Genomic DNA, 15,520 nt, shown 5'->3' with positions numbered 1-15,520 from the left:
GTAATTTTGTGTGCTTAAGGGACACACACACAAAACTATCAACTAAGGGATATATTAGAAGTATTATAACAATATGAGTTATTTTTTCATACTAAGTCTTCCAAATCTGGTGGCGGTAGATCCACTCCTCCGTAAAAGCAGTGAAAACATTGGCAAAGATGTCCAAAATCAACTTTTTCAGAACTCTTGAAATTAGCCAAAGGCTTCCAACAATCTGAGGAGTGTTTATTCAAGAAAAACTGCTGAATCTCATTGAGCAAGGTTTGTGGCATTGCAACTTGAACTGCTCCCATCTCCCTTTGCTCAGGTCTACAGTAACCTTGAAAACCAGCAGACTTGCAACCACTGGATGGGCAGGCCTTGTTTGGGGCTCCTCAAAAAAAAGTCCCATCCCAGAGCATTGTCCCTATTTGACCTGTCTTCCAGCTCCCTGGAAAAGCCCTGTTCACAGGGCATTGTTGTCATTTGACCTGATGGGAGCTCAGAACTCACTCTGCAGGAAAACCCTATTCCCAGGACCTTTGTCAAAAACAATCAGTGGCAATTGATACTCAGCTGCTGAGGGGGCAATACCAGTTGCGAAAATAAGAACCTGGCCAAAAACTTAAAAGGAACATATGGGAATAAAATCTCCGTAAAAGGCTTTGAAAAGCTCTGACATATTCCTAGGGAATTAGAGCGCTGTGCACACATGCAAGGCTGTGTGCGTACCTAGGAAAGACCTGAGAAGCCCGATTCTCTCACCTCTGACTGACCTTGAGGCCCAAGGGAAGCAGTAAATAAAAGCTAAGGCAGAAGTTTAAATTGCCTGAGTGTTGAAGGCATGCCCCAACACACATGAAGATCCACTCAGCAAATGTTGGGAGACTTTTTGGTGCAAAACTTTTAAGGATATCTCAGACCAGTCATTAGCTAACACTAAGCTAACTGAGACATCAGTGGTTGCACACTACAGGGAATAGAGACTACAGGATTTGTCCAGAAGTCACTAAACAAACAGATTGTAACAATTGCAATAATGACCAAAAGCAGCAACAACAATAAGTCTTAGAGAGTTAGGAAAAGGGAGTCTGATTTCTAGAATTGTCACATTTATTGTTATATTATCTAAAATGTCCAGTTTTCAATAAAAAGATATGAGGCACATGAAGATATAAGAAAGTATGCCTCATACACAGGTGGAAAAAAGTAATCAATAGAAACTGCTTCTGAGGGAGCCAAGATGTTGGACTTATTCTACAAAGATTTTAATCAGCTATTATAAATATACTCAAAGAACTAAAGTAAACTATGTCTAAAGAATTAAAAGAAAGTATGACAATGAAACCTCACAAAATAGAGTATATCAATAAAGAGATATAGAAATTACAAAAGTATGTATAAATTCTGGAGTTGAAAAGTACAATGACTGAAAAGAAAATTTCATTAGCAGGCTTAACAGCAGATTTAAGCTAGAAGAGGAAGGAAGCAGCAAACTTGAAGATTGATCAATTGATATTATCCAGCCTGAGGAACAGAAAGAAAAAAGAATTGAGAAAACTGAACAGTCTCAGAGACCTGTAGTACACCATTAAGCATATCAGAATATTTATAATGGGTCCCAGAGGAGGAGAGAAAAAGAAAGGGGGAAAAAGAATATTTAAACAATTAATAGTGAAACATTTCTCAAATTTGATGACAAATAATATACAGATTTAAGAAGCTCAGTAAACTCCAAGGGGATAAACTAAAGGGGATCCACACCTACTCACATCATAGTCAAACCATCAAAAGACAGACACGAAGAGAGAATCTTGAAAGCATCAAGAGAAAAATGACTTATCAAATACAGGGAGCCTCAATAAGATCAACAGCTGACTTCTCAGTAGAAACCATGGAGACCGGAAGTTAGTGGGATGACATATTCAAGATGCTGAAAGAAAAACTCTCAACCAAGGGTTCTCTGTCTGGTAAAACTATCCTTCAAAACTGAGGGAGAAACTAAAGCATTCCTAGATAAAGAAAAACTAAGACCTGAAAATCACAATGGGGTCCTTCAGATTAAAAGGAAAAGACACTGGATGGTAACTTGAATCTGCATGAAGACTATAGATCACTGGTAGAGATAAATACATAGATAAAAATATAAAAGACAGTACAGATGTATTTTTGTTTGTAACTCTTTTCTCTCTCTGATTTAAAATACAACCTCATGTGGCAATAATTATAAAACAGTTGATGGGCTTATATAAAGATGTAATTTGTATGATAATAATAGTACAAATGAGGGGGTAATACATTGCAGGGAAATTTCTTTATGATATTGAAATTTTCAAGTTAGCATTAATCTGAACTACTTTCTTGCAAGTTAAGATGCTGATCGTAATTCCCAGGACACCCACTAAGAAAATAACTCCCCCTAAAATATAGTGAAAGAAATGACAAGGGAATTAAAATTGTGTGCTAGAAAATATCTATTTAACAGGAAAGAAGTCAGTAATAGGGGAAAAGAGGAACAAAAACTTCATGACATATAGAAAGCAAAGAGTTAAATGGCAGATGTAAATCTTACCTTATCAGTAATTACATGAAATGTAAATGTGTTAAAAGTTGTTACTGGACAGAAAAAGGGATACATTATAATGATAATTAGGAAGCTATAATAATTATAAACATATGCACCTAATGACAGAGCCCCAAAATGCATGAACCAAAAACTGACTGAATTGAAGGGTAATGTGGAAAACTGAGCAATAATAGTGGGAGATTTCAATAACTCATTTCAATATGGATAAAACAACTAGGAGGAAGATCATCAAGGAAATGGAAGACTTGACCAACTCTGTAAACCAACAAGACCTAAGAGACATCTATAGAACGTTGCACTCAACAACATTCTCCAGACCAGACCATATTCTAGGACATAAAACAAACCCCAATAAATTTAAAAGGACTGAAATCATACAACATATGCTTTCTAAAAATACTGAAACGAAAATAAGCAATTAATAGAAGAAAACTTGGGGAATTCACAAACATGTGGAAATCGTAAGCAGCACACTCCTAAATAATCAATGGATCAAGGGAGAAATTACAAAGGAAACTAGAAAGTACTTTGAAAAGAAAGAAAATGAAGGACAGTAATGTAAGGAATGGAAGTAAAGCAGCGTTCAGAGTGAAATATATAGCTGTACATGCCTATATTAAAAAAGAAAGATCTCAAATCAATAACCTTATCTTTCATCTTAAGAAACTAGAAAAAGAAGAACAAACTGAACTCAAAGCAAACTAGGGGAAGAAATAAAGATTACAGAAAAACAACACAGAGAAAAATCAATGAACTCAAAGGAAGCCATTTTGAAAAGATCAACAAAATTGGCAAATCTTTAGCTAGACTGACCAAGAAAAGGAAAATTCAAATTACTAAAATCAGGAATGAGAGAGTACATCATTGCCGATCTTATAGAAATATTCAATAAAAAAGGAACATAAGGGAATACTATGAACAGCTGTATACCAACAAAGTAGATAATTTAGATGAAATGGACAAATCCCTAGAAAGGCATAAACTACAAAAATGGACTCAAGAAGAAACAGACAATCTAAACAGACCTATAGCAGGTAGATTAGATTAGTAAATTAAAACCATTCCGTAGAAAAAAGCCCAGTCCCAGATAGCTTCACTGGCAAAATCTTCTAAATAATGAACAAATCAATACCAATTCTTTACAAGTTTTTCCCAAAAAATGGAAGAAGAGAGACTACCTCCCAACTCATTCTGTGAGGCCAGTATTACCCTCATACCGAAACCAGACAAAGATGTCATAAGAAAAGAAAATTACAGAATATATCCCTTATGAACATAGAGGCAAAAATCCTCAAAAAGTAACAAACCAAATCCAGGAGTATGTAAAAAGGATTATACACCATGACCAAGTGGGATTTGTCCTAGGAATACGAAGTTGGTTCAACATACCAAAATCAATCAATGTAATATATTGTACTATTTCAATAAAATAAAGGCCCCAAACCACATAATCATCTCAACAGCCACAGAAAAAGCATTCGAGAAAATACTCTTTCATGAGAACAACACTCAAAAAATTAGGAATAGGAAACTTTCTCAATCTGTTAAAGGGCATCTATAAAAAACCCATAGCTAACATCATGCTAACATATTTCATATTTTTTAATGTATTGAAATAAAAATATTTTAGATATATACATTGGGTTAAATAAAATATATCGTTGAAAATTTTTATATATTTTTAATATGGCTTCTAGAAAAGTTTTAATTACAAATGTGACTCCTATTTATGGGATGCATTTTATTTCTGTTTGACAATGCAGTTCTGGACACGGGGTCTCTAGGTTCTGGCAGATCTGAGTCTTACTCCCTGCCCTGTAGGACTGGATTGTCGAGGCGCGAGGGCAGAGGATTGAGGGACTGGGGTGGAGAAGAAGCAGACGGGAAGATGAAGGGGTGTATTAGATGCAGTCTTTCTGTGAGTATAGGGGCTTTGTTTTATTCACAACTATATCCTCAGTGCCTAGAATAGTAAAATTGGTAATAGAATCAGTTTCAATAAGAGGATAGTGTTTATTACTAAACGGTTACTTATTCACATCTGATATTTGCTGTAGGTACCTAGAATCTAGAAAATGAGAATGCAGTTTAGTGAGCACAGATGTGGCATTTGATAATCATCCAGCCATGAGGTGAGTGTACAGATGCCTTGGAAGACTAAAGGGAACTAGACAGTGGTAGCTGCCGTTTAACAAAATGTTCGTTGTTGCCAGGTGTTTTGATAGTGCAAGGCAAATCTTTGCCTAACGATTTTTTTTTCATATTTAGGGAAAATGTATCTCATGTAAGATTATCTGATTTCCAAATATTGGCACCTAATTCAAATTTTTAAAAATGTGCATAGCAAACAAAACCTGCCTGTGTACTGGATTTGGCCCAGAAGCCAACTGAATATTTAGCTGGTAAAGTGAATGCATACTTCCTTTGACTCCTTAGGCATCAAAGCAAAGAACTCAACCAGTGCTACACACAGGAAGCCTTCCCAGACCTCCTTATCTGTGTTACATCCTCTTTCATAAGGTCCCATAGTCCATGTATTTCTTCTCAGCAGTTGTTACATTTGCAGTCTACATTTGTGTGATTATTTGATTCAAGATATGTCTCTTCCATGGGACATCTGAAAGCTCCCCATGGGTAGAGGCTGGGTCTGTTTTTACTAATCAGTAATTAACAAATGAATGAATGAATTGGGCAGGAGAGATGAATTTTGAAGTGCATTCTGTGTTAAAGAGTATAGCATCTCACTTGGAATTCTGTGTTGAAAGGTTGAGTCCAACAGCTAGTTGTTTTGTAGGCTCTATATGAGAAAAGATGACTTTTTTCGCCTGTTACATAGACATTTCAGTGCTATCTACACTAATATATCTTAAAGCATATTTCAGAGAACACTGGCATTTGCAGCAGAACACATTAATGTCAGTATTTATTTGTACTTAGTAATTCCAAAGTTCTTATAGTTTGACATTTTAGGCTGTAGCTAATCCTCTGGACTTACTGCTCTTCCTGGGAAAAATGGAAACACTGCTTCCCTTGAATAGTTATTAAAAATATCTTTTTTAGATTTTGGATATTTGTAAAGTTTGATTATTTTAAGCTCTGGAGGAATGGGAAAGCTGGAGGAGAGCTGGCAAGGGTCACTAGAACCAAAGTTTTCTATTAAAAAAAAGAAAAACAAAAATCAATAATAATTTGCCAAGTTACAGCTGAAAGATTTACTGTCATACTGAAATAAAATAAAGGCTGTATTGCTGAAAAAGAGAGGTCACCTTTTCTTTGCCTTGAGACATAATGAAGAAATGTGATGCTGGGAAGTGAGAAACAGCTGGCAGGGAAAGGAGAGAAGACCACAACCTGTTTTAGTTTGTGGAAAATTTTTTAACAGTGCTAAACTTTATCCTTTACATTTTTATAAGTTGCAGAAAGGAAAGTCTTAAAAGATTTCTTAAAATTGAATCTGTATGGTTCCATTTATATAACGTTTTCAAAATGACAGCATTTTAGAGATGGAGAACAGATTAGTGGTTGCCTGGGGTTAGAGATGGGGCAGAAGTTTCTATCAGTTTTTGCTTTGTGTATCTTGAAGCTCTGTGTGTGTGATTGTAAACATTTAGGATTATTTCCTCCTGACCCTTCTATCATTATGAAATGACCTTCTTCATCCCTGGCAATATCCTTTGTCTGTTATTAACAGAGCCATTGCATCTTTCCTTTAATTAGTGTTAGCATGATAAGCACACTCTATCTTCTTCATTTTACTTTTAATCTACTTGTATCTTTATATATAAATTGTGTTTTTTATAGGAAGCATATAATTTTATCTTACTTGTTTATCTAGTCTGACAATTTCTTTTAATTGGGATGTTCAGTCCATTTACATTGAATATGATTATTGATATGGTTAGATTTGAGTCTCTCATTCTGCTATTTGTTTTCAATTATCTCATCTGTTCTTTGTACTTCTTTTACTCCCTTTCTGCCTTCTTTTGAATTGAGTGCTTTTTATGATTCTATTTCATCTCCTTTGTTGTCTTATTAGTAACAGCATTTTGTTTTGTTTTGTTTTGTAATTTAACTGGCTGCTTTAGGGTTTGCTGTACACATATTTAAATGATTACATCTACCTTCAAGTGATATAACACCACTCCACATATAGTGTAGGAAACTCTCAGTGGTATATTTTCATTTCTCCCTTCCTGGCCTTTATGCTATTATTGTCATATATTTTATTTATGCATATGTTATAAACCCTGCACTAAATTGTTATTTTTGTTTAGTCAGTGATCTTTAAAGAGATTTAAATAGTAAGAAAAATTCTTTACCCCTGCAGTCACCATTACCAGTGTTCCTCATTCCTTTGTGTAGATTCATATTTTCATGGGGTTTCATATTCCGTCTAGCAGAAGAACTTCCCTTAGCATTCCTTGTCATGTGGGTCCATTGGTGATTATTTCTTTCAGCCCTTGTATTTCTGAAAGAATTTATTGACCACCTTCACTTTTCAAGGGTATTTTCTCTGGGTTCATCATGTGTTCTTTTAGTATTTTCAAGATGTTTCTCCATTGTCTTCTGGCTTGCATTGTTTCTAGTAAGAAATTTGCTATCATTTTTAGCTTTGTGCTTCAGTACCTGATGTCATTTTTTTCTCTCTGCTTTTAAGATGTTTTCTTTATTACTGGTTTTGAACTATTGATTCTGATGCATAATTTTATTCCTGTTTCTTTGTGCTTTGGGCTTATTGAACTTGGATGTGTGGGTTTATAGTTTTCATCAAATTCAAAACTGTTCTGCCATACTTAAAATATTCTTCTATTTCCCCCCTGTTCTCTTTCAGGAGCTCCAATCACACGTAAATTATTAGGATGCTTGAAGTTGTCCCACAGTTTGCTGATACTTTATTTTTAATTCTTTTTTTCTCTGTGTTTTCATTTTAGATAGTTTCTATTGCTGTGTCTTCAAGTTCATTAATCTTTTCTTCCACCATTAATCGCATCTGGTGTATTTTTTGTCTCAACTTGGGTCTTTTTAAAAAATCTTCTGTGTCTCTACTTAACTTCTTGTACATGAGGAATACTGTGTTTAATCCTTTTGTCTCTTCATTCTAACATCTGTGTCTAACATCAGTACCCCCTCTCAATAATTGATTTCTTTATTTTTCTCATTATGGGTCATATTTTTTTGCTTCTTTGAATGCCTAGTAATATTTGATTAGACATTGTGAATTTTACCTTTTTGGCAGATGAATATTTTTGTATTCCTATCAATAATCTTGAGCTTCACTCTGGGACGCAGTGGAGGTACTTGGAAACAGTTTGATTCTTTCAGGTCTTACTTTTAAAATTAGTTCGGTGGGACTGGAGCAACGTTTAGTCTAGTCTGTCCCCAACCACTGAGGCAAGACCCTTTGGAGTACTGTACCCAGTGTCCTCTGAATTATGAGGTTTTCCAGTCTGCCTGGGAATAGGCCCAGTGCAGGGCCCCGAGTGCACGTGGGGTACTGTTCCCTCTAATCTGTTCCGCTGGTTTTTCTCCTACCCTTAGGTAGTTTCATCACGTGCATGCACTGATCAGTACTCTGTTGAATACTCTACTCAAGCAGTACTCTTTGCAGATCCCTGGGGTTTTCTCTCTTTGTAGCTCAGTTCCTGTATGCTGACCTGTGAACTCCAGCCATGGTGTCTTGAGAACTCTCCGCTCCATCTCTTCAACTCAGGGAGTCGGCCAGGCTTCACCTGGGTTCTCCCATTCTGCACTGTGGCCTGGAAACTGTCTCAAGGCAGTAAGCTGGGGCGATCACAGGACTCACCTCATTTGTTTCCCATCTCTCAGATAACTGTCCTGCCTGGCTCAACCTCAGTGTGTTGAAAATAGTTGTTTTGCATATTTTGTCCTTTTTATTTTTGTTTTTTGGCTGTTAAATTGGGTTTCTGTTATTCCATTTGGTTGCAAGTGAAAATCTCAGAATTAGGGGGTTTTTTCTTTATATATTTAATGTCACTATTGAGAAAAAAGTTGTACTTACACCATTTATGAGTAAGCCAGTTTCTAAACATGCTTGCTATGTTTAAGTTTATGAAGATCTGAAGTGGGGTAAAGGGAGTGAGGCTGTAGAAAATAAAAGTGACTGCAAGTTCCCTTCCTTTCTCAACGCTTTCTGATTTACTCTTTGGTAGATTGTTGCTCTGCTCCCTTATTAATCAAAGTCCCTTGGCTCCTTTTGGAGAGAGATTCTTTAAATGGGTTTAAATATGCCACTCAAAATGTATGAGGATGTTATAAATAAAATTGTCATGGTCTTTATGTTTTAATCTATATGATTTAAACTTTGGCATTAAAATATCATGGAGGAAACATAATGAGAGGACTTAACTCACCAGATATTAAAATGTATTTTAAAGCTACAATAATTAAAATATTGAAGTACTAATGCTAATATAGCCACAGATTCATGGGTCAAAATACAGTGTCCATAAACAGACTCATAAATGTGTTTGAAACACTTAGCATAGGTTATTCAGTTAGATGGCATGGAGACAACTGAACAACTCAGTGCAAAAAATTAAAGTTGGGTATCTCCTCCCCATATCTTATACAGAGATGTATTCCCAATAGGTTAACTATAATCTAAAAGTACTAGAAGAAAATATGGGCAATTCACATAATCTTGAGGGAGAGAAGGCCCTTCTAAGTATGACACAAAAGATACAACCATGAAGGAAATTATTGATGAGATTACACAAAGATTTTATATCTCCTAAGTGGTGAAATAATCATTAAAAACAGGGAGTTCCCTGATGGCCTAGTGGTTAGGATTCGGGGCTTTCACTGCCATGGCCTGGGTTCAATCCCAGGTCTGGGAACTGAGATCCCACAAGCCGCATGGTGTGCCACCCCCCAAAAAAAAATATCATTAAAAGCAGATTTGATATCCTTACTGTATAAAGACTCCTAATACGGTAGTAAAAAAAAGATGAATGCCCTACTAGAAAAATGGACAGAGGACATGAGTAGATAATCATAATTAGGGCCAAAAAACATGAATGTCCAGTACATATTTATTTTTTAAATGTTCTATTTAATAATAATAGTAACAATAAAAATAATAATAGTAATAAGAGCTATCACTTATTATTTATTATTATTTCTGTTTGTCTGAATATAAGAACTTTAAACAAATTAGCTAGTTTAATCCTTTGAAAGGCAAGTGTACCTATTATCATCATCATTTTATAAATGTGACAGCTGAGACAGGACATGAGGAACCTTGCCTGAGTTGACAAAGCTATCAAGTGGTTGAGTCAAGGTTTAACCCAAGCCATCTGAGTCCTGCTCATCACTTCTCAAAGAATTAAATTAAAACTACCTTAAATTCCACTGCACTTTACAGAGAAGTTGATAATTTGCATAAGATCACACAATTTATAAGCAATAGAAGAGAGCTAAAATTTTTAGGAAGAAAAATCGTAAAAACAGAAGAAGGAAAAAGAGTAAAGTAAGTAAAGTGAGCAACGAAACAGATGTCTTTTAATTTTACAAACTCATCATTTCTTTTCAGAGTATTTAAAAGATGCTTCAAAGAAGATGAAAAGTGGGCTTATGTTTGTAAAACTGGTTAACCCATGTTCAGGTAAGTGCTCCTCCCCTCCCCTCTCATCTGATAATGGTAACTTGAACATTTGTAAAACGTTGTAGCTGAAAAGTGTGTATATTTATTTGTCTTTGTATGTTTGTTCTTCCTGAATAGCTTTTAAAGGTAGGATAGCATTACATGGTGACAAAAGCAAGCTAATGACATAACCAGTCTTTTAAGATAACTCACTTGACTTAAACGTTTTTTTATTTCTTCTTAATTTTAATCCATAGAACTGTATTCATCAGAAATGATGGCAAAAGAAAAAAAATGTAGCGTATTTGATTTCTCTCTGAAAACAGATTCATTTTCCTTGGCCTTTTTAAGCCAACTTTTCCTAAAGTAGTTATCCAATATTAGCCTCCATTTATACTCATTTTATGTTATAAAGTAAAATAAATAACCAGAGTTTAAAAAAAAAAAAAAGGAAGGCTTTTACTGGACATGCCAAGATTTTGAATAGTTTCATTTTTAGCTGTACTTTCCTTATTTTGTTCAGACCAAAAAGTAGTATATATATTTTTTCCTGTCAAGGGGTGATTTTTTTGCATTAAAAGCATTGTATTTTGAGGAGATACATGTTTTATCAGGAATAATTTTACCTTTATATTCAGTGTATTTTGCTTTGTCTTGTAATTTTTAGGCAAAAATATTAAAATACACTATTAGTATATAGTAATATTGGTGATACTGTTTATCTCTGTGTGAAATTTTTCTCCATTAGTTTATTTTATAAGATTTACAAGGTTATTATTAATTTTATAAGGCTTTGAGTAGATACCTGATATTTAGCAAATTACTAAAGTCACCTCTTGGTGACTGTCATACTGAATAGTGAAAGCGAGAGAAATCCAGTGGGCAGTGCCGTGTTGTTATTGTTGTTGGAAAGACACATAAATAGAAACAACAAGAGAGGCAAAAATTCCGGCGTCCTCCAGTTTTCTTTTCCTCAAAATGAAATTGGATGTAATTGGTCAGTTATATTATTTGGAACTCCTAGGTATATGTAAGACTAAGATGAGGTGAGAAATGTTTTTTCAAGAGAAGTTTTAGTTAGCAGTAAAGCATTTAACAAAAGGAAGGTACCAAAAAAGTCAGGCTTCTTGTAAAATTCATTTCATCTAAATGTCCGTGGACAACGTTTTGCTATACTGACTATGGAGAAATAAAGGCTAACTCTTGCTGAGCACTTACTAACGTGCTGTGTTAGGAGCTTTACGTGTACGTATTCTATCTTTCCAATCCTTATAAAAAAAATACTGAGGTAGGTTCAGTATTGCTCCCATTTTACAGATATGGAAAGAGAGGTACAGAAAGGATTATATAGCTTCCCCAAGGGCTCACGCCCAGCATGTAGTTGAGATAGACGCAAACTCAGGGCCCTGGATTTTGCTGTGCTTAGAAAAAAAATTCGTGCATTGCAGGGATTCGTTCAGATTCACGCAGTCCTCACCCCCTTCTAACTTCCTTTTTTTTCTTGGTGTTTTAAGAAAGGGAAGTTTTCATCCAATTGGGTGTGGCTGTCCTCACTCCTCATGGCGTAAAGCACGTTGCTGTTGTAGGGCCCTGGCCTTTCTCACGTGGAGCTCGCCTCAGGGGTGTGCAGGCCCTGTCTCCGGCCCTCTGTATGGGAGGCTGTACACCGCCCTGGAGACAGGGCCCACAGGCCACCTCAGTTCATCTGGCTGAGCCATTAGGTTTGGGTAGTTTAAAAATGGGTTTTCCTTCCTGATCTGATGGAGGACTCAATGAGAGGCTCTGTAGCAGTTAAGATAAATGATTTGTACTTTTGTGTTTATTGGTCTAAGTTCAGTGAGGATTATACAGTTGGAAAACAAGCATCTGTATATAATAGCTACAAGCTTTCCTTGGAGTCACTTTGTATAGACTATATCTATGTATGTTTATGTTCATATTAGGAACATTCCTCAGAACTATTAGATAGTCTTTTGATTTGTGTGTGTGTGTGTGTGTGAAAACTTACAAATAAAAAACAGATTTGTTTTAACAGGGGAAGGAGCCATTTACTTGTTCAATATGTGTCTACCGCAGCTGTTTGAAATAAAAGTTTTCAAGGAAAAAAACCATTCTTGGTTTATAAATGAATCAGTTCAATCAGGTAAGTGACTAGTGTATATATTTACATTAACTGAACACATACCCTGACTTCGCCATCCTTCACATCTATCTGCCCAGTTTGGAGTCTGGTCCATGGTTTTTTCTTTGTTGGCGTCAGAGCAGGGTTTAATCAAGGAGAAAGGAAAGATTTAAACACGTTTAGATCAATAACTGTGTGTCTTAGATGGTAGGAAATTTTTAACTAACAATTCTGATTTTTCTCCTAAAACGCTGACACACCCCGAGTCAGATGACTTTTGTACTATGGAGTGCACATTGTGTTCACTGGAAACTCTTTGCTCTTCTCTTAGCCATTTTTGAGGATCTTCAAGTTTTTAACATCTTATTTCCTTGCAAATGGATGCTGATATAGCTTCTAGAAGAGAAGAGAAGAGAATAGAATGCTTTCTCATATAAATTACTATGGCCACCCCACCTGCCCCCAACACACACACCCAACACCCAATTTCTATTTCTTTGTTCCTTTGATATGGGGCTCAGTGTTGACTCGGAAGGAAAAAGGATACCACACGTAGCCCTGACAGTTCTGGGTGAGAGTGGGAGGGTGCGTCATGGGGTGGTTGAGGCAATCTCAGTTCCCTCTGTCCCTCTGTCTCTCATTGTAGAGAGTGCTTTCCATTGCTTTCTAAGCCCTCTGCTTTCTGTTGACCGTCTTAAGTCACCGCTTAGTGCTAAGGTAGAAAGGCCACTTTGACTTTCTTGTAAGGCATCCAGAAGAAGGGTTTATTGCTGGTGTTGAATTTCACATACCTGTGTGCATGAGAAGATTTGAAGTGGTTTTCAGTTGCTGAAATGCAATGGTAGACTGTGTATTTAGCCTGGTAGGGGCCAAGTATACATTCCTTTTTATTGTTCTCTTTTCTTATTTTTCGTTTGGCAATATATGAGAGTTCCCACTTCTAATGTAATATACTTGCCTTTGAGTTTGGCTGGATAGACACAGTAATATCCAGATGAAACTGGAAAATATTCAGAGGCAGTGATTGATTAGCTCTCCTGGACTGTCTGACTTGGTACCTGCTTTTTTTTTTTTTTATAGACTTTTTTTTTTTTTATAGTTTTTGGTTCACAGCAAAGGTACCTGCTTTTTTTCATCATTGTCTTCTTTTTAAACGTAACCTTAAAGAAAGAGCTGTTTTTAAGAATGGCTACCAGGATATTGTTTTCAGAACAAGAAACCTGTTTCTAATTTCTGAATATAATGGATGCCTCATATAAACTGAGCTTAGAGCTTCTGATAGGTTGTTTTCATAAACTTCTCTTCTACTTTTAAAAAAGTAATGTCATCATGTAAAATTATGTCCTTAATTTTTTTTTTAACATACTATGAAATGGATTCATGTATATAATTTACGGTTAGAATTTCTTGGCTGTATAGGTAGGTTGCTCCGTTAGGAGAATAAAAGTCAGTACATGTTTCCTGAAACCAAATTAATAAGTATGGAGATAAATGAATTGTTTATGGTTCTTTTTGATGAAATACCTCTTCTGGTTCACTTCCATGGAGGAAGGACTCTGGGGTGCTCGGAGGGGCGTGCGGTAGAGAAAAGCGGGGCGCAGGCAGCCTCGTTGGTTTGATTTGCCTTTTTTCCTTCCAGCCTGGAGAGCGCCACTCATCTCACTGCAGAGATTCCAGTTTCTCATGCTCGGTCTTCTTCGACTCCTGCATGCTTGCATTTTTCTTTGGGAGGAGGGATGGGGTAGGTTCTGGAGTGGGTAACGACCTCTGAGCTTTGAGCCATTGACAGTTCAGAGCTGTGAGCCCAGAGCCCATAGGAGAAGCCACGTCCAGAGGGAATAATATTGCTTTCCCATGGCTTCGTCCTCAAAAGCACAGGAAATTACATTTTACTGCAGCTTTGTAGATAGACTTATACAGGTTTCCTAATGTTTGCCTGATTCACATTCTGTCTGTATTCCCCCGAACCCTGCTATTTTTTTTTTGGCAGGGGCTGGGAGGTGGGGAGAGTAGGGCCTCTATTAAAAATGATTTCTAAAGAAGAAATGGAAAGTTAAAGATCAAGTTCAGTGTCTTGGCTGTCCTCTCCACACCAGGGATTTGAAGCTGTTTGGAGTGAAATCTCATGGACCATTTTCTGCCTTTTGAGGGAATCACATAATCTTGGGCCTGTGTAGGAGGAGCTTCTGAATTTGGAATTTCACATATATTTTTCAATGAATGGTTCCCACATTGGGATTAAGGTGAAATAACTAAGTTGTCTTTCCATGTTGTTGAATTCTCTTTTTAATCTGTAGGAGGTCTTCTTCACTTTGCCACACCCATGGACCCTCTGTTTCTGCTTCTCCACTACCTTATAAAGGCTGATAGAGAGGTGAGTTTCCCAGTTTGGGATATTAACAGTGGGGAAACAGAATAGACTGTTTTTTTAACATGATCTCCTCTCTCTCCTTATAATGGTCCAAATGTAGACTCCCCACAGTTCAGATTTAACTTGGTTGGTATAGAACACCTGTATCATGCGTGCTGGTACAGATCAAAGCACCGATCGGCAGACCTGAGATCCAGCATCGTGATCTTGGACTAGCTCACCAATGAGTCCTGAGAACTGCCCAACCCTTTGTGTTACCTGCCTTACTTGTTTGACAAAGCCTAACAATGAAATTCTCATTACGTACTCATTAGTTTTGAAATATAGTACAAATGTTAAGACCTCAGGCCTTAAGAGAATAAAGAAGATTTATCGTCTTTCATTTTCTTCTTTGTGAGACACTGTGAAATAGGTACTCTGGGGGTGTGTCCAGCAAAAGCTCCTTAATGGGGAAGCTGTAGTTGAGGAATCCCAGATGGAGTAAAATTTACCTTTGTGATATAAAGACAGAGTTTATTAATAGTAATAGTTCCAGCCAGAGGTTCCAGGATACCTTTACAGTTGACAATCATTAAGGATCCCAAAGAACTTTTTGTTCCTGTGTGTTTTATCTATCAATATTGACTACATTAGAAATTAAAACTGAGAAATTTTAAAATAATTTTATTAATTTATTTTTAAAATAAAAATAATAAGCCCATTATATATTAACATATGACATGTTTCTAATGAAACAAACAGTACAAGTCAGTGAGGAGTATGGTACTGTCTTACATTTTTGCAAATCTCTTTGATGTCTGGCTTGAGAGACGACAACTGGATTTTCACATCTTGTTCTGCATTCAGTCTGTTTCCATA

At 36.3% G+C, this 15,520-nt stretch overlaps 1 protein-coding gene across 5 annotated transcripts in view; it reads left to right on the top strand.

Moving 5' to 3' along the window:
- Positions 1–15,520, top strand: part of RNASEH2B (ribonuclease H2 subunit B) — an 82,072-nt gene that overhangs the window by 14,306 nt on the left and 52,246 nt on the right. For 3 of the 5 annotated variants that reach the window (XM_059903064.1, XM_059903061.1, XM_059903060.1), the window contains 3 exons: positions 10,119–10,190; positions 12,205–12,312; positions 14,589–14,665. In XM_059903064.1, the coding sequence (XP_059759047.1) occupies positions 10,119–10,190; positions 12,205–12,312; positions 14,589–14,665 (257 nt within the window). Of the gene's footprint in view, positions 1–4,679; positions 4,699–10,118; positions 10,191–12,190; positions 12,313–14,588; positions 14,666–15,520 lie in introns of those variants that run through there. The other 2 variants (XM_059903062.1, XM_059903063.1) reach the window with 2 other exon arrangements.

The sequence above is a fragment of the Balaenoptera ricei genome, chromosome 18 (assembly GCF_028023285.1).
Source record: "Balaenoptera ricei isolate mBalRic1 chromosome 18, mBalRic1.hap2, whole genome shotgun sequence".
NCBI lineage: Eukaryota > Metazoa > Chordata > Mammalia > Artiodactyla > Balaenopteridae > Balaenoptera > Balaenoptera ricei.
Note: the sequence above shows the minus strand (reverse complement) of the source record. Positions and strands in the feature narration are given on the sequence as shown.